General features: G+C 43.0%; 1 protein-coding gene across 3 annotated transcripts in view; it reads left to right on the top strand.

Annotated features, from left to right (window-relative positions):
- cdh13 (cadherin 13, H-cadherin (heart)) overlaps nucleotides 1-23526 on the top strand; it is a 384225-nt gene that overhangs the window by 140687 nt on the left and 220012 nt on the right. For all 3 annotated transcript variants that reach the window (XM_039614251.1, XM_039614252.1, XM_039614253.1), the window contains one exon: nucleotides 11185-11292. In XM_039614251.1, coding sequence (XP_039470185.1) covers nucleotides 11185-11292 — 108 coding nt within the window. The remainder of the gene's footprint in view (nucleotides 1-11184; nucleotides 11293-23526) is intronic.

The raw sequence follows: 23526 nt of genomic DNA on the forward strand, positions 1-23526 counted from the left end.
TTTTATTTTGCCTTTGTTATGTTTCATCCATTTTTCGTGCACCGAATGAAATGTAATACTGCATCCTGTGCAAAATCCTCATCAGGCAATGGCAAATAGATTTTCTCTAACCAAGCTTCCAGTGCTCTGTCTGGGAACGACTGTGATGTGACATCCTGCAACCGCAGCACAACGGCTCACATTATACAACACCAATAATCTTCTTCTCTCTGTTTCCGTCCCACTCACGCTCTCTCTCTCCAGCTCGTTCAGTAGCTGTCATTTGTTAATTCTGTTTACTGCCTTTGTCTGTTTTCTGACTCTTTTTGCATTAGTTCCTCTTCACCCTCCATCTCCGCTGAAGTGCTTTAATACGTCTGCTAACTTACAGATTTATATTTTGTTAGCTTCCATACGTAGGAGTAAATGCTGAAGAGGAAAACCTAACGTAGCATTCATTTACAAAAACAGCGAGACGGTCTCTCGTGTTCACATTTTTGATAAGACCTGCTGCCTAATGGTGTTTTGATTATCATAATTAAGCAAGCTAACTATGAAGCACACAATTTTTCAACTGGTGATCATTTTTCAGATAAACAAACCATTGAATCATTTTCAAGGCCACCCGTGAGGTTTATCTTCCAATTTAGTCCAGCTCCTCTTCCATCACGACGGTAGTAATTCACTATTCATTAAAAGGAAGCAAGAAAGACTCGAAATGAAAGAAAATAACACAGATATGTTGCATTGCTTTTGTCTCGAGCGATCAAAGGTTTTGAAAACACCTGAGAATGTTTTGTTTGAATTAATTTGTAATGTCTCTCACAGGAGTGAGACTTAATTAGGTGTATATTAAAAAAAATCTTGTGCCTGGAGCTGCCTTTGGATGGCCCGTCTCCAATTAGAGATACAGCAGTTATAAAGGTCAGGCATATAAGTAGGTGATTGTACAAAATTTGGAATGAATTCTAAAGTTAGGTGACAGCTGAAGTAGAGTAGCTAAAATTGGATTAAGAAAATGATCCATAGGTCTCTTAGAAAAACTTAAAAGGTATTTTTCTCTCGTGATTGGCTGCGATGAGAGAAACGTCTGCTTTTGATAAAGTCCAGGAAAACATGGATCGTCACACTGACGACTTCTTCAGCTCAGAAAAGATTAACAAAGACATTGTTTTAGCAAACAGTTTAAAGAAAGGACACTAGTATAAAACTGTAATCAACAGCTATTATTTTTTTCTTGCTGTATAAAGAAAAATATAGAAAATTAAACATTTTTTCTACATTGAAACGAGTTTATAAAGTATGCTGATTAGAATTTGATCTCACATACTCGGGCTATCAAGGGAAGCTGCAGTGAGCTAGTCAAAGTGAATCTATGATCGCTCAACATGTCGAAGCAGAAAGACAGCAGCAGGAAACGACACCAGGTGCTAATCCTGTCATGTAAGAACGGGAAGAGTAGGGCTGCAATTTGCACAGACTCATTAAAAATTCAGAACAGAAGACTGGAAAATGTTTCCTGACCAGGTGAGTCTTGGCTTCTGTTCCAACATTCGAGGATTCATCCTGCCTGGTGTCAACACTTCAGCCTGGGGTTGTTCTATAAGGCTGCGGGGAATATCACCAGAAGCAAAAACACCAAAATACGGTAAATATGGTAATATCTGAGGTAGCAGAACTTTTCTAGTTGCCACAGAAATGAACAACATCCTGAAGAATGTGCATCAGATCTCTGACGGATCCATTTTCCCATCAATTAAATATACATCTGATATCCTAATATTTAATCTGCTGAATATCTCAATTATAATATAATATTAAGTTTATCTTTAAGATATTGATATTGAGTTTTGAGATGTTGAATGTTGATGCACCAAAACTAGACACCCCACAGATATCAGCTATTACAAACATCATCACATGAACATCATCACATGACTGATTAGACATCTGGTTTCTTTTTTGATCCTCTTTTTTTCATGTTATGTCCAGAAAATCCTCCCCAGTTTTGATTTACATGCATCTCTTACCTGATCACCACTTTGTGCTGCAAACTTACAGATTAACATTTTGATTTCTGCACATTGAAACTATTTTATATGTAGCACTGATTAAAGTTCGAGGGCCAAAGTCAAATATGCAGAGCTGAGTTACTAAACATTCAACATATGATTTTTTTTTTTTTGACCACAAAAAAACCCAAACCTTAAAAACCCATAAAAAGCTGTTGGTTATAAAATAATGTATACAAAATATCAGATAACAAAACTAATTGATTCTTAAAAATAAAGCAACTTCATTACCTGAACTTAATCATGGTTTCTTTGAGCTGCTTAGTATGAAGCATCATTGAAATACCTCTGCCTATCTCGCTATGGTTGTTAACCGTCCATTGATGACCACACTGTACCTGTTATGCGACTGCTGCTTTCTGCATGAAAGCTCAGATCTTCTCAAACTGGTTTATTGAACATTACAATCAGTTCACTGCACTCAAATGGCATCCACAGTTACCAGTTATCTCAGTCCAATAGAGCCACTTTGTGATGTGGCTGAGCAGGAGATTCATTCATCATAGATGTGCTGTCGATGAATCAGCAATGACTGGAACCTGCAATAATATGAGCTCTTGTCTGGCCTGTCAGCATGGAGCGAAATCTCTCAGGAATGTTTCCAGCAACTTGTTGAAGCTGAAGGCAGTATGGCGTCCAATCCAGTACTAGTAATGTGTGCCTAATAAAGTGGTGTATATGTTTAATACAACTTTCCAATTGTCTGATTTGTAACATTGCACAGCTCACCGATGAAGCGCTGCACATCAAATTACATAGTTGTACAGACTCACTGCAGGCATTAACCTCGAGATTCTTTAGCATAATGCTGCATTATTGATTTGGGGCTTTGCTTTGTTTATCCTTCAGGCTGTTGGGGTCCAGAATGAAGTGGTTCATGTGATGCTCCTAGCCCCTGGGCCGTGTTTTGCCCCTGTGTGCATTAGTGTGGTTAGCCTAAGCAAAGCAATACAGGTTCAGGTTAACATTACTTTGTTTGCACTCTAATGTAGATGTGGTTTCCAGTAGATGAGTCATTATTTAAATAAAAGTCACACAAGCACAGACGAGACAGGCATAGAACAAAATAATGAAGGAAAAATTCAGAAAAACCTTAAAAGCTGTGTTTGGTAAATCACAGTAATAACTGCTTTTTGTACGAAATAATGGCTTTGTTGCTTTTTGTTGTCCTTAAGCAACAATGTTGCCAAACTGCAGCAGTGGTGATGTGTCCAGATTAAAAAACAAAAAAGACTTTGATCCTTTCATCCAGGATACGGGGTGAGAATAGGGATTCTTCGAAAGATGTATCTTAATATATACAGAGTCGTAGCGCCGGCAGCGTCGTTGACCCTTCTAGATTTAAAATAAAAATAACTGTCTCCATGCCGGAACACTTTTCTTCTAGCAGCGGTGGAAGCAGAAGGATTCTTCACAAGATACATGTAAACTGCCAAAGTTAAGCTCTGGCAGGGACTTTGATGCTTTTACTGAGGGAAATATTGCATTGGGTCTCATATTTGGATCGCAAATGTCTGAATCTTGAGTAGGTTTCACACTTTTCTGCCTTTAGCTTTAATTTCTCTGTAAAAGGAACCAAGTTTGGAAAGAATTTATTTGATGAAGTTACATGTGGATTTTTAATAGTACACACTCCATTCTAGTATCTGGAGATGAGCTTGTACACAAACATCATCTCTTTGGCGCACCGTTAATTAATTCTGCTAATTAAATACTGAAATAGGCATTGGTCGTTAGTGTCTTGCTGTATTTTGATTAAGCAAGAGGAAAAGTGTTTATGGTTTATTAGTTATACACTGGTAAAGTGTGACACATTGTGTTTTAAGGGACGCGTAATTGGGCCAGCATGCCAATTTATTATTTGCTGCATATGCACGCGTACCGCCGACACCAACATAAGTTAGCTGATCTGCGTATTAGGCGAACGGACTAATTGTCTGGCTTTCCTGCATACAGTATGCAAGAGCTTATTCCACATTGAAAAGTGTAGCTCTGCTTGCCTGTCACCAGTGGCTGATGGTGGCCTTGATATTATCCATTTCTCACCAGGTCTCCAACACATTGTCAGCAATGAGTAATGACACGTCTCAATATAGCACTGAGAGTGAAAATGGCAGAATGGACAAGGACATGACTTTCCTGCCACAGTAACTCTGGGCTCGGATGACAATGACAAAGGTTCTGTCTTTCTCTCCCTCACACACACACAGACACACACACATGCACACATTTACTACAGTGCAGCACATGCAAAACGTGCACGTGAATACAAACTCACACTTTGTTGCCGAGGACTAATCAAGCATATTTTTTCTTGTCGTGACTCTTTCAGATCAGCACGCTGAAATGCCCTAATGATCATGTGAAAGGCAGATAGGGATGCAAATGTGTTAAGGCTGGATCAGCGTTGATGGTGCAGCAGTAATTTACGAACACATCACCACACTCTAAGAACACAATTTATCACACATGTATCAGGAAAGCAAAAGGAGAAAGTGAGAAGAAAAGCTATAGCGAAGTGAGAGAAAAGAATGAGTGAGATGGGCATAGTGGCAGGTCTAAAGGTGAGAGCGAAGAGAGTAGAGCTGCGAGTTTTCTTTCCCAGAATACCCCGTGGTGAGCCATTCCCAACTCGGTGAATGCGCCGTTCACCGTGCTCGCATTTCACCGTCCCATTCCACCTGCAGAGCATTGATACGTTTTAAAGCACCATCGCTCCTTCTTCATAGCCACTGTATCTCAGCTCAGCGAAGGCGTGGATTTGACAGCATGATTTATCTTAGCCTTTACTCTTCTAACCTGCCACTAAAAATACCTCATGGTGTCTCTTTGCCTCGCAGCTCCTCTTACCCATCTTTACAAATATCACAGAGCTGTGCATGATGGGATTGATGCGCTCATCCCTAGGCTTCACACTCCGGCCAGATTTCTACAGGCAGTGCTTAAAAGTCCATAAAGTTGCTTGTGCACTGCTCACATAAATATACACACACACCACTGACTGACTGTAATCCTTCTGTGCAGTGTTCTATTTAACAGTTTTAGGTCAGGTTTTTGATTTCTCTCTTTGACATTTCAAAGGTCATCCCCCAGTGGATTGGATAAGAGTGGCCATTTCAGAGACCACTCGCTGTGTCTTTGGTTTGTTCTGGTTGGGTTGTGTTTGTGATTACTGTTTCACTGTGTGCTTTCTGAACTTTGTAGCAGGGGTGGTGGAGCAGCGTTGTGGTTAGTGATGTGAGTGTTTGGCAGATGAAGCCAAATCATTGTCTACGAGTGGTTCAGTTTTACCTCTTCTGTTTCCATCATGCTGACAGAGGTAAAAGCAACAGCATGGTCACTGTCAGCGGAGAAGCAGTGTAAACGTGCAGAGACCTCACCTCAGCGGTCAGGCACAGGATTATGACCGCTGACAGGTGATGTGAATAACACTGATTTATTTTCTCTTCATAGTGGGACCTGTTATGGGTGGGATACATTAGGGGGCAAATGAAGAGAAGAGAAGCTACACAACTTCAGATTTAGTGGAGTTTATCTGGTCTGCGGTCGTCCAAAGAAGGAACAATGGCAAACAGTGGCAGAGTCGTAGGTAGTCAAGGCACACTGATGCACATGGGAATCAAAGGCTGTCCTGTGTGGGCTGATCTGACAGATGAGCTACTGTAGCTCAAATCTTCCCCCCAAAAATGTGAAAAGTTCTGATAGAAAGGTCTCCGAATACACCGTCCATCACAGTTTGTCTCCTAACGGGGCTGCATAGCCAAACACCAGTCAGGGTGCCCATGTTGACTCCTGTCCAATGCCGAAAGCACGGACCGATGGAAGAAGGCGGCCTGGATTGATGAATTGCATTTTCTTTGACATCATGTGGATGGCCAGGTGCATGTGCATCGCTTCTAGGGAACACGACAAAGGATGCAAGCCAGCAAAGGCAGTGTGATGCTTTGGGCAATATTCTGCTCTGAAGCCTGGAGTCCTGCTATCCACGTAGATGTCACTTTGACATGTACCGCCTACTTAAGCATTGTTGCAGACCATCTACAACCTTTCATGGAAATGGTATTTACTATTGGCTGTGGTTCCATTCAATAGGATAATGTACCGTGCCACAAAGCAAAAACAGGAATGGTTTAAGAGCACAGCAAGAAGTTTGAAGGGTTGATTTGGCTTTAAAGGATCCATTGTTAACATCATGGTGCCACAGCACGACATCAGGGGTCAAACAGAGTAAAAGCCTCGATGTTCATGTTAGTATGCCTGGGTCGTTGATCCAGGGTTTTTGGGTTTATTATATTATTTATAATTTCTAGTCTTTGGGTTTTTGTTAGAGTCATGTCTTATGGTTTGTCTCTGTGTTCTATAGTTGCTCTGTCTCCCCTGTCGGCTGTATCCCCTTGTTAAGTTAGCGTCTCTGTGTTATGTTTCCTGTTTTACTTTGAAAGTCCGTGTTTCATGTTAGTCTATCTGGTTTTGCTTTCCTTGTCTCGTTAGTCCTGATTTGCCCCAGCTGTGTTTCCCTCCTGTTGCCCATTCCCTGATTGCTCCCTCTATGTATTTAAGCCCTGTGTTTTCATCAGTCCTTGTCGTGATCTACCGTTTACTATGCTGTGTGTTCTGTCTGCTTGCCTGAGTTTATTTGGAGTCTCAGTTTTGTTACCTTTTTTGAGTTCAGCATTAAAGCTGTTTTGAGTTCACCTTTTGCCTCCGAGCGTCTGCACTATGGGTCCATCATTCCTGCCTGCACACAGCCTACACCTAACAGAAGATCGCGACCAGAACATGGACCCAGCAGGCGTTGAACTGCACGGCGCCAGCAGGTAGCTCTCTGCCAGCTAGAGGAGGAGCTCGGTGGAGGCCATGGCTCACCCCGACTATGGGCGCATTTTTCATGGGACTCGTTTAGCTCTGGGGGGTCCCCGGAGATGCCATGCTGCTTCACCTCCTGCTTCGCCTGCACTTGTGCTACCTACACTACAAGTGGGAGGTCTGCATTTAACTTCAGACACGCATTCCGTGCTGGAGCCTCAGCATTACTCCTCCCGAGGTAAGCGGCGCGCCGCCCGCCGTCATAGAGACACTTCTGAGCAATTTGCGCGGTCGAAATAACTACATTTCCCACACTGAGCCAATAAACAGAAAGGACTATAATCTCACCTCAGACGCCTTCGGGATCTCTTTTCTCGATGATGATTTGGATTGGGAGGCCAGTTTTGGTTTAGCTCCTCACGAGTTAGTTAATGACAATATACATTCCTCTGAGATTTTTAGTCCTAAGACGGTTGATCGTGGTGGAAATAAGCTAAAACCCACTTTTGCCAAGTCTGTTTTTCTAAACCTGGCCACGTAAAGTCTGAGACTGTGAAAACTGTTAAACCGAAGACTGTACAGACTGGTAAACATGGTGGGAAAGGGTCGTCACCTGTTTTTGATGAGCCGGTTTTCATTGAGCCTGCTCCTTTGCCTTCCTGTTCTCCTCTGCCCAGGGCGGCTGTAGTCCAGCCATCTCCTGCACCTGTATCAATTCCGCGGGTGAGGGGGCTAGGGGCCCAGTTGTCCCTGCTCCAGTTTCCAGGCCTGCTGAGGCTCCGCTAGTCTCTGCGCCCGTACCTACTCCGCGGGTGGGAGCGGCTACTGCCCAGCAGGCCCCCGCACCTGTTTCTGTCCTCGTGGGAGGCTCTGGTGAGTCCATCCGGCAGTTTTCTTCGGGCTCCATAGGCTCAGAAAACCTAGCTCGGCCATCTGCTCCTCCACCACCTCACCCACCATTACTACCATCGTTACAACATTCGATAGAACTTAAACTTCTATCCATAGCTCAAACATTAGCTCACCTCTCAGCTCAGTCGCCTGCTCAGTTACCACCTGCCTCCGCTGGAGGGTCCGAGGGGCCCGTCCAGCCTTCTGTCTCCGCTGGAGGGTCCGAGGGGCCCGTCCGGCCTTCTGTCTCCGCTGGAGGGTCCGAGGGGCCCGTCCGGCCTTCTGTCTCCGCTGGAGGGTCCGAGGGGCCCGTCCGGCCTTCTGTCTCTGCTGGAGGGTCCGAGGGGCCCGTCCGGCCTTCTGTCTCTGCTGGAGGGTCCGAGGGGCCCGTCCGGCCTTTTGTTCCCGCTGGAGGGTCCGAGGAACTGCTCCAGCCGTTTGTTCCAGCTGGAGGGTCCGAGGAACCGCTTCAGCCGTCTGTTCCCGCTGGAGGGTCCGGGGAGCCCGTCCGGCCGTCTGTTCCCGCTGGAGGGTCCGGGGAGCCCGTCCGGCCGTCTGTTCCCACTGGAGGGTCCGAGGAGCCCGTCCAGCCTCCTGCCTCGTCAGCTGGAGGGCCCGACGAGCCCGTCCAGCCTCCTGCCTCGTCAGCTGGGGGTCTTGGAGGACCCAGCCAACACATCCTCATCTCTACTGACGGTTCCGGGGAGACCCTTCAGCCACCACCTACATCGCTGCCTTCAGCGCCCACATCGTCGCTTGCAGCATCCCCGCCTGCGGCAGCGTCATCCACGCCGCCTGCAGCAGCAGCAGCTTCAGCTCCGCTGTCGTCTGGTCCAGCTTCAGCTCCGCTGTCGTCTGGTCCAGCTTCAGCTGCGCCATCGCCTGTTCCGGCTTCAGCGTCGCCTGCAGCAGCCTCCTCATCGGCTTCAGCGTCGCCTGCAGCACCACCTCTGAGTCTTCGCCTTCGCCCGGTCTGGCCTCGGCTACAGCTTTGCTTGGTCCTGCCTCGGCCACGCCAACGTCCGGACCGCATCCTGCGCCTCTACAGCGCCGGCGTCCTTCCAGGCCTCGTCCTGCTCGTCCTGCTCGTCCTTTCTGGCCACTTTCCAGGCCGATGACTGGACGTCATTGCTGTCGTGGACGGCCCCCTTCCAGGCCGATGATTGGGCATCCTCGCCATCGTGGCCGGCCTCCTGACCTGCTCCGTCGCCGCCGGTGCCTCCCGCCCGGCCTCCTGAACTTTTTTCTGGACTCTTGGGCCGTCGTCCTCCGGGCCGGCCCCCTGAACTTTGTGTGAACTGTTTTTCCTGGCCGCCTGTGCCTGTCGTGAGCCTGTGTTTTGTTATGTTGCTTTCCGGGCGCCGGTGTTTGCACCTTTTTTGTTTCTGGCTCCTTGTTTGGTTTGTTTCATGTTAGTCTATCTGGTTTTGCTTTCCTTGTCTCGTTAGTCCTGATTTGCCCCAGCTGTGTTTCCCTCCTGTTGCCCATTCCCTGATTGCTCCCTCTATGTATTTAAGCCCTGTGTTTTCATCAGTCCTTGTCGCGATCTACCGTTTACTATGCTGTGTGTTCTGTCTGCTTGCCTGAGTTTATTTGGAGTCTCAGTTTTGTTACCTTTTTTGAGTTCAGCATTAGAGCTGTTTTGAGTTCACCTTTTGTCTCCGAGCGTCTGCACTATGGGTCCACCATTCCTGCCTGCACACAGCCTACACCTAACAGTTCAGGGCTGTTCTGGCAGCAAATGGGTGACGAGCAATATGTTTTTTTGGCAGGTGGTCATAATGTCATGCCTGATTTGCGTATATGCTGCCATATCTTTGTGAACTCATTATAGTACTTCGATGTTTTGGTCAGAAGTCTTGCTGCAGCATTTTGAACAATCTGTAGACGCTCCAGGGAGTTTTTGTTTAAACATGTAAACAGTGAATTACAGTAGTCCAGTCTTGATGAAATGAAAGCATGAATGACATTTTCCAGTTCAGTGCGAGATACAATGGGGCTTAGTTTGGAAATGTTTCTTAAGTGATAAAAACAGGACTGAACCAAAGATTTGACGTGAACATCCAAAGTGAGAGCCGGGTCGAAGATTACCCCGAGGTTCCTGATAGACGATTTCACAAATGTTGCAAGAGGACCAAGAGCATTCATTATCTTAGGTACGTGTCTGTCAGGAGGACATACAAGGACTTCAGTCTTTCCTTCGTTGAGTTGGAGGAAGTTGTCAGCCATCCAAACTTTAACGGATTCTTAGCACTCGTTCAAAATCTGCAGCTTAGAAACATCTTGGGACTTGAAAGAAATGTATAACTGGATATTGTCAGCGTAGCAGTGATAGCAAATGTTTTTAAAAGGGCTCAAAATATGCTGGAGGGGAAGTAGATATATTAAGAACAATAAAGGCCCCAGCACAGAGTCATGTGGCACACCATAGATCAGGACGTGGAAGATGACCTGTACTTAGAGACTGCCACAAAAAAGTAACGTTCATACAGATACGAAGAGAACCACTCTGAGGCTGATCCAGATACACCGACCCAGTATTTCAGCCTGTCAAGTAGGATGTGATGGTCAACGGTTTCAAAGGCCGATGTGAGATCCAACATCATCAGAACAGAACATTTTCCTGCATCGTTTTGCATCAAAAAAATGTGTGAGCACCTCGGCTGGAGTCCAGGTGTTCAGGCAATCGGTAAACTGCCCTGCCGTGATATTTCATCACTGTGTGCTAGCAGCCTAGGTTACAGCTTCCTGGGGTCATTTCTAGCATTATTTTCATCAGAGCAGAAAGAACTGCATCAGAGATTTCAAAAGGAAAGGGAGAATTTTTCACTATATTACACAGCAAAAAGCATGTCTTTGTTTACAGCAGCAGGAGGGTGGAAGATAAAATTAGATTATGCTATTGTGTTCTCAAGAGCAAAAACAACATTTCAGATGGGCTCCTTCTCCTCGAACAGTTCAATTACTTTACCAAAACCTTGCCTTTGCTCATTTCTTCATTTTTACCATTTCTTGTCAACTTTGTTTTGAATTTGCTTTCTACTTTTCTCTCCCATCCTTATTTAACATACGGGCTGAATAAATATAAATAAAGAATTTAAGAGAGCAGCAGAGTTTTCTCAGAGACTATGCCCTTATCTATAAATGTGTAAGGCATATGGTGCTGACTGCCAGATGCAGATGTTCAGCCTGTTTGCATCATATATTATATATACAGCTCTCCTTTAAAAAAAGGAAAAGAAAGAAATTTCTCTAAGAGTAGCTCGTATTAACAGTTTTATTGCATTCAGTGTACACTTAACGACTCGCTATGTATGTGTGTATGTTTATATGTTGTTGTGGGGTTTTAGGGTAATTAAAAATGTTGATAGACACTATGTAGCTATTTCAGTTATTGCCAGTTTCAACGATATGGTTTCTCTTCTGTTTTTTGTAGGATATCGTGGGCCAAAAGCTGCCGTACAGATCTAAGAGATCCCTGCTGGTTCCTAATATATCTATAAGTGAGAACGAGCGAGGTCCCTTTCCCAAGTTTATTGGCCAGGTAAGGAACACATGCTCCTATCATCCCAGATACAGCCATTGTTTAAAGTGTATTAAAAAGCAATATTAAAGCGAATTTTTCATAAAAATAAGTTAAAACTGAAATGGTTCTCTTTCCTGTCTTTTTTAACCACAGACTTATTTACAAAATATATAAAATATTGTTTTTATCTGCTTCCAAAAACACTAAGGCAGATTTTCTTATTAATTTACTTTCAAAATGTATGGAATAAGTTCACCTTTGACCTTTATAGTGTTGTTTTTTTTAGACTATATATTCATATTTTACAGTTCTTGCCAATATTCAAAGCATGTAGGAGTCATTTATCCTGCACACAGTCAAAAGCAGAGTAATTACCAGATTGAGCTGTTTTTAATTGCCCACTTATCTGCTTTATTTTGACAAGCTATGATGATTTTAAAAAATGCTAATCAGATTATTATTGTTACATTTTTGAGGGAGATTTGATGTGCGGAAATTAATTAAATTGTGTAAATACTTTCTTTAATTACTGTTTATAAAATATTAATTGCATTAAATGTCGGGGCCTGTTGTTAACATTTGGAGCACTAATGCCACACGCTTGTCTTCCTTCTGCACTGACATGGATGGTTTTTTAAATAAATATGGTTACTTGTAACCATATAAAGTGGAGACGTTTACCCACCAAAAAGCTGTTTTTGCTGCGTTTGAAAATATCCTTTCATAACAGATGCTTACTGGATGTCACAGTTTTATATTTAAAAGCTGTTGTTGTTCGAGAAATGACTTCGTAGTCAAAGAAGTCGAGTTAGTTTAAATGCCAGGTCTCTCTTGAAAATGAGAGTTTTAATCTCAATGAGATTTTTTACCTGGATAAATAAAGGACTAATAAAAAAAAAAAAAAGATCGACGCAGGTGGAGCGTTTTATTCTGAGATCAAGTATGACACATGCCGCCATGTAGAGAGAAAGGTAAACCAGAGGTTCATTTTCATCTATAGTTTGGAGAAATGTGTCGCGCTCTGATTTCATTTTAAATGCTGATTTTCAGTTTATTAAAGAACTAACAATAACATCCTGACATGGAGTGACTTTCATGTGTTTTGGGCCGGATCAAAATTCTTGACAAAATAATAAAAAAATAAAGATTTTTTGTTTTTCAGATTAAAGCGCTAAACTATTATGATATATGTATAAGTGTTGCAGCGTAACACGTATCTATAAACTATATATATTACAGTGTTAGTATATGTGTAATAATGTTTTATGACCTTAAAAAATGTAAAATGGCAATTTTAAAGTTAAAGTTGATGTATGATAAAAGACCTTTCAAACTCAGCACATCTCTAGCAAATAAATAGAACTAATGAATAGAAAAATAACAATACATTTTCATACAATCTGTTCTTGGTTATCAGTTGTTTTTCTTATCTGTAATTGTATTATTTTACATCCTTTTATCAGTTTAAGCCAAAACGATCTGCTTTGGACCCTTTTTGTAAAGAAAAACTCTGATACATACATGATCTTCAGTTATGGGTAGTGTGTGCAAACATTTGCAAACATCACTGAATTTAAACCATCATGTGCACATTTATTAAAACACAAATGTGAAATGTGTGTTACAGAAAAAAGTTTAAATATGGACTTTTGGTAAATTCTCTCCGCAGCATGTTGCCTGATTCTTTCATCACAGAAAAAAAACTAAGTGTGTGTCCTGGTGACAAAGCAAAGGTGACGCAGCTGATTACTTGTATGGGAGATTAAAAACATTAATAACTTGCTCGACACTCCTCCAGTTTCTATTATTTCACTTTTTCACATGAGAAGTGCAGCATGTAAATCACTTCACCTGAACCCTGCGGAACAAACGATCAACCAAAAGTCAAACACTTTGACACCTGTGTAAGGTGTTTGTATTGATCTGTATTACAAAGCTTTGATTTATGAGCTTTGTTCTAAGGCTGGGCACTAAGAGATCATCCACAGCTCTCAATGCTCACTCAGACTAAAATAAAAAAGATATCCCTCCCTGAGCCTTGCACATAACAGATAATTGTGCCCTGGAGAGCATGACCACGGCACAAAGCCCGGCTCTACCTCTCATACTAATGCTGTACTCAGTATGGTCCCTGTAAAGCCTGGAGATGCAAGGTTGGACTGGACCAAGTGTGTCAGACCACCAGGTGATGCTTTTGAGGGACAGCTGTTGGCCGTGGGGTCGTGCAAATTTCTTGCCTTGTCAACAGCAGGAAGATAAGAGTCAGCAGAATAGAGTAATCTGTATGGGGCACATTATTTCTGCAGTATGCTCTGGACCTGACTGGACAGAGCATTGACCAGTGATACAGGAGGAGCAGTTTACCCTGCGCAGTACTTACACATTCAAACAAGCAGCAGGAGCATTGTGCCTACATGACATTCATTATTTTCTCACTCTCTTCTTCCATTGGGATGCCTTAACCATCCTTCTAGTTTCCCAATTCCTGCTTGTCATCACTATTTGTGCATTCCATACATACATTCATGCCTGTATCCCTTCATCCCTCAGCTCTGCATGAGAAGACAGGCTAATGTTGGCCATTTTACCTAATAGAAGCTCTGTGTTGGTGACTTGGCGTAATTGATTTTCCACACCAATAGCTTTTCTTCTTCTTATACAACATACCACTTCCATGTGGCAGCCATTCATTTTTCATACTTCCCTCTTCCCTCTGAGAGATAAACAGCAAGAAGCACTGAGAGGAATACAATTTGTCTTTTCAAGATGGCGCCGAGTATGGCAGCCTCGTCGCGAAATGCATATACTCTTATATATTGTACATATATTTATTACTTTCAGATTTAGCCATTCTTATATTTTGCTTGTTTTACGTTATTGTATTTTTGCACAACTCTGTTGCTTGTGAAGCTCGCACACAAGAATTTCACTCGCATGTACTGTACCAGTGTACCTGGAGAATCCTGGGACATCAGTAAGGATGCTCTTTGTTGATTACAGCTCGGCCTTCAATACCATCATCCCAGACATTCTTATAGACAAGCTGGTAAACTTGGACTTTCCCCCCTCCACATGTGCATGGATCAAAAACTTCCTCACAGACCGCTCACAATCAGTCAAGGTTGGCAACCAGCAATCATCCACCCTGTCACTCAGCACTGGCTCACCACAGGGATGTGTGCTGAGTCCACTCTTATACACCATCTACACCAGTGACTGCACCCCTACGCACCCCTGCAACATCATCATCAAATTTGCAGACGACACCACTCTGATGGGGCTCATCACCAACGATGATGACACCGCCTACAGGGATGAGGTCCAGCGACTGTCAGAATGGTGTAACTACAATAACCTCACCCTAAACACCAAGAAAACCAAGGAAGTGGTCATGGACTTCCGAAAACAAGGACTGATCCTCCCCTCTCCATAAAAGGTGACTATGTGGAGAGGGTGTCCTCTTTAAGTTCCTCAGCACCCACATATCCGAGGACCTATCCTGGTCCACAAACACATCAGCCCTAGTAAAGAAAGCCCAGCAGCGCCTCCATTTCTTGAGGGTTCTGAGATGGAGCAGGCTGCAGACTGAACTCCTAGTGTCCTTCTACCGTGCCACTATCGAGAGTGTGCTGGTGCACGCCATCCCTGTGTGGTGCGCTGGTTGCACAACAGCTGACAAGAAGAGACTACAGAGGATCATCAGAACTGCAGAGAAGGTGATCGGCTGTCCACTCCCCTCCTGGACTTAATTGCCAGCTCAAGATGTCTCTCCAGAGCCAGGGCAATTAGAAAGGACCACCTCCATCCTAACCACCACCTCTTCAACATCCTGCCTTCTGGAAAAAGGCTCAGATCCATCAGGTGCAAAACCAACAGACTAAAGAACAGCTTCTTCCCGTGGGCTGTCAGAACTCTTAATGCAAACTAAGAGTGTGTAAAGACTTCCCCAACACATCCACCCTGACCTGTTGTTCACCCTGACCCTGCTGTTGATCATCTATGTGCAATATCTTAGTTTTTTCCATGTTCTGTGCAATATTTTTGGCTCAAGTGCAATTATTTTGGTCCCAGTCTGTTACAATGTTCCTATACATACACCATGTATATAGTGTATCCACTCACACATGTATATATATACACTGCTTTTTATTTATTTATTTACTTTATTATTTATTTATTTATTTATTTTTCCACCTTCGATGTATATTGGTTTATCTTTTTCTTACTTTAGCACCTTTGTGGTCCAGCTACCCAATTTCGCTGTGCAAGAAACTGCACAATGACAATAAAAAGCTCTCTCTCTCTCGCTCTCTCTCTACCTGCACATGTGACGTGACAATAAAAGTGATTTGATTTGATTTTGAATGTGTAGTGTGTGCATATGTGCACATGTGCAATGCGTGTGTGTACTTTGGGCGGGGGTCAGCTGTCAGCAGGGCTCACAGGGGAAGGCTAAGAACCTTGTTGTTTATGTCACAGCTCCTGCTAGCTGTGGAAGTGTTTTGATACAGAGGTCTCTCCCCTGCCCTCCCTCGGGAGCCCTTAAACAGCTCACACAGCAGCTGGAACATGCATTGAAACAGATATGCTTAAACGTTTCTCTTTGTAGATGCCACCTCAGTCTCTGCTGATAGGACCATTTTTTAGACTGTTGTATTTAGGAAGACAAATCAGTCAAATCAGCCCATGTGGTTCAAATGTTTCATCTTAAAGGGACCTTTTTATTTTTTTATTTTCATTTTTTGCCTTCTTGTCTGGGATTAAGTGTGAGTCATTCTGTCATGTGGGGATAGAAGGCTGATAAAATAACTTCAAGCTTCAGGGAGAAATGTTCCTCGACCTATAAATGTGTATATGGGCCTGGGAGCTAATATCCCTCCTCTGCACATGCCCAGACTCAACCTTACCTCTTCAACAGGTAAATTGTTTCTTTCAGACAGAAGGATTTATTTATTTATTTTTCAGCCATTGTGATTGCTGCAGTATTAGTTTTTGGGAGTTTGGTAAGTCCTCCTGTAAAAGACTGAAAATACAGTTTTTTATTGCACAAAAACTAACAAACAGAAAAAGTATTGTTGTGTTTTTGGAAAGTTGGGAATTTTACTGGGTTTCTGTCTCCTTTTTTGGCACTCGTTTGATCGTCCAGCCAACAGCCTGCTCCAGTTTTGAGCTGTTTTCCCTTTATCTAAGGGATGTTTCAAATTGCAATTCTCCTAAAGCAATAAGACCCCATTAAATCTGGTTGGGAGCCAATCACAAGTGATGACCAAAGGAAAACAAACAGAAAATTGAACCCTGGGTAACACAGGATAGAATGTAATTGAGAACCAAGCAGCAAAGCTGTATTGGACCCAGCGTTTCAAGTTCATCTGTCTTTTTCTGTCACTGGAATCTGTTGCTGCTCCATGAAATAAAAAGTTACTGAGATGTTGCACAGCGACTGTGAAAGTTCAGTGATTCTCTTCACCAAGTGCCATGTCTGTGTCCAAGAACATGAGGTGTCTTAAATGTACGGTGCTCCAATATAAGATCTCTTTGAATCTCATGGAACAAAGTTCATCCCATATATAATATGAGTTATGATGGATTCTCCACCATATGGCATTCAAAGTCATGTTCTTATAGATGATTTTGAGGACATGTTTGTCAGCCCATCTATAAATGTTAAACAAAGGGACATATACTGTATCATTTATTTTCATTTGGACTTTATTCAGAGAAGGAAAAAGAAACTAATTTGGAGCACTTTATATGAAGATTTATTTTTAATGGGAGTGATTGAAGGTATTGTAATATTGTACACTTGAAACACTGCATATATAAAGGCTAATATACATAAAACCCTTCTCTCATAACTTTTTTAATAATAAAACTCATTGCTGCAGCCAAAAAGATTCCTTGCTTCTGTCTGAGTTACCAGTTCTGTCTAACATAAACTTAGAAGCAACTAACTAACCAACCAGCTGCTTGCTTCTAAGCTCCCTACACCAGCCTTCCCCAACCTTTTTTGCACCACGGACCGGTTTAATGTCAGACAATATTTTCACGAACCGGCCTTTAAGGTGTGGCGGATAAATACAACAAAATTATTAGCTCCTGAAATGCACCAACAACGCTGAGAGTAACATCCTCCTCTCTGCCCCTTAATGCTCTATGGTCGCTATGGTAACGCGTAAATATTTCTTTCAAAATAAGACACACAGCTACAACACGGGAAAAGACCCAGGGAAACCGAGTTAACGATAAAAACCCTGAAAACCATAAAGTTCACACCCGAGCCTCAACTCTCGCGGCCCGGCACCAAACGACTCACGGACCGGTACCGGTCCGTGGCCCGGGGGTTGGGGACCGCTGCCCTAGACTACCACGACCTGGATGACTGAGAACCTCCACAGATATATAACCAACCAACCCAGTGATGCGATGCTCTGTACTGACCTAAGATGCTCTAAACATGCTCTAAAACTGAACACGTGTTTCTTAAATCCAGCTTCGCAGACGGCGTTAAATCTATGGCTGTTTTTGAGAACAGCACTCCATCATCTTTATACATGTAGCATTTCACATCCACTTGAAAAGAGAGAAAACCTACAGCGAATTAAGCAGAAAATATGTTTCTAATTGGCTCCAGGTCTGCATACCAGCTGCTTGCACAGGCTCAGAGAAAGCAGTCTGGGCAAGTTTTGTGGTCCTAATAGAAAGTCTTTACGTATTTCCAAAAAAGCCTTTATATCAAAGTGAGTGGTTAATCGTAAAATAAATACAAATTTATAGTCAAGTAAGAAAACACATGGAAGAAGCTTCATTAAATACCCACCGAAGTCTCTGACATGTCAACACGGACTCTCAAACCCTTCAATCAGTAGAGCAATCTCAAGTTTTTGTGCTGTACTGAAGCTGTCAGTTATTCACCCTGTGTTTATCCTTCTTTACCTTTGGGTCCAGCTCGCAAATCAACTCAACGTGTCTGACTCGACATGACAGCACCAATAAAGTTCTGCTGGTGAGAGGAATGAGGCCCGGTTTGGTTGTAGCCTCAGCCTCAAACACAGTACAGCGAGTAGATGTGTCTGACACCTTTGTTTCATTGTTTCAGTGAGGAGTGCAACCTGATTTGCTCTGCCTGTCAGTCTGTATGCGTCTGTTGTCTTTTCACCCTCTATCTGGTGTCTGTCAGCTGTAGTGTTTTTTCCTTTAAACTTTTGCATCTTTTCTCCAACCACTGTATCCGTCTTTGTCTTCCTGTTATTACATAAAGAAGCTATAATATCAGAAAAGTAGGCTGCCTTCAGCCCCCTCGTCAGATCTAACTGATTTGCTTAATTGTCTAATGAAAACCACAAAGTTCTTGACTCTATCTTATACCGTCTGTCTTTCAGCATGACAATCATGCTTGTTTTGGTGTTCGCCGACAGCAAGTTAAAACTCGACTTCCAGACACGCAGAGCCCATGTGAAATCCATTTTGATGAGAGGGACTTAGAAAAATGAGGGGAAGCAATAAAAACCAGATTTGTCAGCTGTGAACTACGTGAGAGATGCTGTCCATGTGTGAGCCTAAGCAAGATTGAAAGATTGGTCATCCATCTGCCTGAGAAAAACCGATGCAGGCAACCAAAGCCCATCGAGAACGCTAGCATTTCCATTTATTTCTGTTTTTTAAAATAAAAATCCTCTAATTTTTTTTCTATGCTCTCCATTTGTTGGTGTGTGAACTTGAATGTCACAAACCTGTTGCCATGGGGGAAAAAAATCACTTATAAAGGTAACAAGGGCACGCTAAACTGTAAACGAGAGTTTGTTTTCAAGAGCAGAATTTCCCATTACAGCAGTTCCAGCTAACCCTCTTAGCACAGTCTTGATGCTTAATAACACTCTTGTGTTCATACTTCTTTTTTTCCCCACATGGGTTCCTCTTGATTGTTGCTCCTCTCAGCTCATTGTGATTGGTTCAGATTGTATTGGCTGATGGGTAATGATTAGCAGAGCCCTCACTAACCAGTCAAAGCCTGTTAATTAGCCCAACTGTGTTTCCCATCTTCCAGCGTGGAGGACTGGCCCTGCTCTGTTTGTCCGCGTCTTCACTGGGCCTTTCTGTCTCGTCCCCCTCATTAGCAGGCTGGAGTGGCAGGACAATCAGGCAAAACGCTGTTCCGAGCTTTGCATGCTTGTACACATACACACACACACATACGTGCACACACACACACACACACTGGCGTGGTCCCAGGAGTCCTTTTATGGCTGGTGATTGTCATTCGCAGCTGGCTGTGTGACCTCTACAGGGATAACAGAAGCATCACTGAGGGATGCTACTGCATACTCTCCCTCTCTCTCTCTCTCTCTCTCTCTCTCTCACACACACACACACACACACACACACACACACACACACACACACACACACACACACACACACACACACACAGGAGTCAGAATACTCCCTCGTTCTCCCTTAAAAAGTACAAGGACACGTGTAGTGTGTGTGGAAGGCTTTTGCATGTTACGACTCAGGCTGATCATGTTTACTTTAGATTAACTTTATATTAAATATGTGTTTTTCATGAAGATATCTTTGTACATTCAGCCATGTCCTGTACATAGCCTATGATTCAGTATCCTGCAGAACCACATTTAGCAGGAATAAGTTTACATTATTTTCTGTTTGACATTAACGAGTGTCTCACATCGATGGGAAGAATTTTTGGCCCACTCTTCTTTATAAAATTATCCAGTTGAGGTTTGCTGGCATTTGTTTGTGCACAGCTCTCTTTAGGTCCCACCACAGCATTTCAGTGAGACTGAGGTCTGGACCGTGGCAGGGCCAATGCAGCAACTTGATTTTTGCTGTGCTTTGGATCATTGTCTTGTTGTACGACCCAGTTTCGGCCGAGCTTTAGCCTGACTCTTTAGTCTCACTCTAATCAGATGATGTACAAAGGAGTTCATAGTCAAATCCGTGAGTGCAGCGTTCCCCTATGACTGTAAAACAAGCCCAAACCATCAGAATGTACTGGACAGTCAGAATGAGGTGTTTGTACTGACATGCTGTGTTTTTCTTACCAAGCAGGGTGCTGTGCATTATGGCCAGACATCTCCTTTTTCAACCAAAAAAACAGACATTGTTTCCACAGTCTTATAAGTTTGCTCAAATGCAACTTTGCAAACTGTAGCTGTGCTGCAGTGTTCTTCTAGGAAACAAGAGGCTTTCTCCTGGTAAACAACTTTTGAAACCAGCCTTGTTCAACTTTTTTTCTCGTTGTGTTCTGTAGTAAAGACTGACATCTAACGTGCTGATCAAGGCTTGTAATTCATTTATTTTTTATTTGCAGTTTATCTGAGCGTTGCACGGTCGGACTTTGGGGTAAATTTGTCGCAGCATCCACTTCTGGGTAGATTGTGGCATTATGTTAACGCACAGCTGAATGCTCCAGAGCTGCAAACTTTCCAAAGTTCTGTTTTTACAGAGGTGGTCACATTTGCTGATGATTAATTAATAAAGTGCATTTGATTAGCAGCAGCTTACTGCTACGTATAATTCCCATGGAAGCAGTAAGGCTGTACTCGGTATTTCAACTCCTGTGAAAACCTCATTTTTCACATCACTAATCACAGGTATACAGCTACACACACCTATACAGGGTTTTATTTCTTGTCCACCCGACATTTTACGTACGCTGGTTTTAACACACCAAAACCAAAACCAGTCATAAACATACACACTCTGCTGTTGATCTTATTGTTTTGCTGCTCATTTTTTTCAACAAGCTGCTGTTTGGTGTTGCAGAGCAGCGGCACACCTCTTGTCATCTTCCTGCAGTATCACAAGCCCCGCAGTCTTTCATGTATGCTTGGGTGGTAATGAGAACTGATAGAAAGAGGTGAGATTCTCTCATCAGTCCTCCCACACACACACACACACACACACACACGCGCACACACACACACACAGGGAGACAGACTCAGTGGAGACAAAGCCACTGGGAGCACATTTCTTCGCCAGCACGCATGTACATCACAGAGAGTATGTGTCGTTGTGCACAGTAAATTATCACGCTGGTGCCCCACAGAGACATCGTCTAATCAGTCTAAACTTCTCCTGACACTTCAGCTACTCTCCAGCTGAAGTTATTGTAGCTTTATCAGTGATCTCCCTCTCGCACAGTCCCTACTTCCGCCTCTCTCACTTATTCTCTCCTCATCCAGCCTCCCTCTACAACTCTTCTTGTTTTTCCCTTCACTCCCCCCCACGCCTATCAAAGTTTGATGCCAAGCCATCTGCGAATCCTACTAATGTTGCACCTCATTCTTTTTCACTTCTCTTCATCTGACCCAGTTTGTCACTCTCTGCAGGTGCTGGCTGCCACTGTGATTACAGACCAGAAATATCTCTGTCTTTAATGACAGCAGTGCCACTTGTTTGAGTGTGTGCAGCGCTGGGTTTTGTTTTTGCGTTCTGTCCTACGAAGACGACGAAAACAATCATAGTTTTGTTGTTTTGCGCCATTCTAATTTTTAATATTGCCATTTTTTAAAGAAAAAAAAAGAAAAACAAAAGCCAAGAGGAAATATTCTCAGCATGCGGTGCTTATTCATAAAAAGCTGCCTTCTGCTAAGCTTTTTTAAAAATGTGGATATTTCTTTATGTTTTAAAAAGTAGAAGAAGCACAAGAGGAAATGGAAAAGGATGACTATATAAAGAAATATTGATGCTTAACAGAAGAGCTAGGATGGACATATTAGAGAGAGTACCCGGGGACCAAGGAGCCTAAGAGCGAGAGGGAGCAGAGAGAAAAGATGAAGCAGGACATGGAGATAAATGGCAGAGAGCTCTGGAGAGGCTATAAGCATTTCAGCTTCATCTGGCGCAGGCTTGTAACGCTGTAGTCTCATGTCCCATGCTCTTTCAAGTGGGAGTAGAAAGGCCTTCATTTTAGCTGCTGTCCCATTGAAGTGTATTCTCATTAAAGGCAGCCTCGTGGCATTTCTCTTATCACAGGCACCATACAGGGTGACCGTTTAGATCCTTGACACAGCGACAGTGTTGAGGCCCAGAAGAGTGCTGACACGGGTGATGACCCTCGGCGTGCTTCTGTGGCATTTAGAAAGAACAGATTTATAGAAGTGATGGATTTCAAGATGTTTTGGTTTCCTTTGTTTTCTGAACATTTTTATGTGATTTTACTTTATTTGAAGTCATTACTAGTTAACGTTAAAGGGATGGTTGGCTCAACAGAGCTCTGACTGTTTGTCAGCCTGGCTACAGTGCTGAAGAGAAACCTGGGGTTGTTCTTATTTTCTTCAATCAGTGACGAATAGTAAGATGTTCTGGGTCCTAAACTCCGTCATCTTCAGGTCCCAAAGTCAAACAAACACGGCCATTATTGCAAACATTTTAAGACATACTTATTATTCTTAACATCTCAACAGATACTCTGACCCGTAACTATCGTAAAACGCTTCGACCGGAAGTAGACACCTTTCGCGCATGCGGGGTACCGAATGGGTTTCCGGTACAGATCGGGTAGTGACAACGGCATCACTGAGAGTTAAAAACTGTCTAAATTCTTTCATCTTTAATAAAATGATCAATGTTGCTGCTTTACCAGGTGTAACAATTAAATTTAACATCCAGGCATCCATGAAAACAGAATTTATTAAATTTAACAGAGTTAGAAGTTAGCAGGAAGTTAGCTCGCTAGCTTCCACCTAAACATGATATAGCATGTTCTGACTGAGAGATTTCTGAAACAGTTCAGTTTATTTTCGGTATGCTGACATTTTCGTACTGCGTGCTAGCTAGCATGACGGAGTTTCTATACAGCTGGGTGGGTGCTATGTTACTGATGTTGAACTTTATTTTGTTCATACGGTTAATTATTAGAGTTGCCAACCATCCTGTAAAAAACAGAATCGTCTGGTATTCAGAGAAAATATTTCGCGTTTCGTACTGAGGTGAAAAGGAACACAGTTTGTCCCGGACTTCAGCTACAATGAAAAAGACACAAAGCTGAAGCTGCACCTGCCTCTTCTTCTCTCATTCTCTCCTCTCCTGTTTCTACTTCAATCACGAAACTGATCAATGATCAGCTGATCGGCTTTTCTCTCTTGTTTGTTTATCGCCCACTTTGCGCCAGAAAGAGGAAACCAGCGGATGTCGCGTTAAACAACAGCAGCACGTTTAAGCTTGATCAGCTGTTGTTAGAATTTATTTAATATTAATTGCTAGTATCAGCTGATGTTTGCTGGAGCC

The sequence above is a fragment of the Oreochromis aureus genome, linkage group 7 (assembly GCF_013358895.1).
Source record: "Oreochromis aureus strain Israel breed Guangdong linkage group 7, ZZ_aureus, whole genome shotgun sequence".
NCBI classification, from domain to species: domain Eukaryota; kingdom Metazoa; phylum Chordata; class Actinopteri; order Cichliformes; family Cichlidae; genus Oreochromis; species Oreochromis aureus.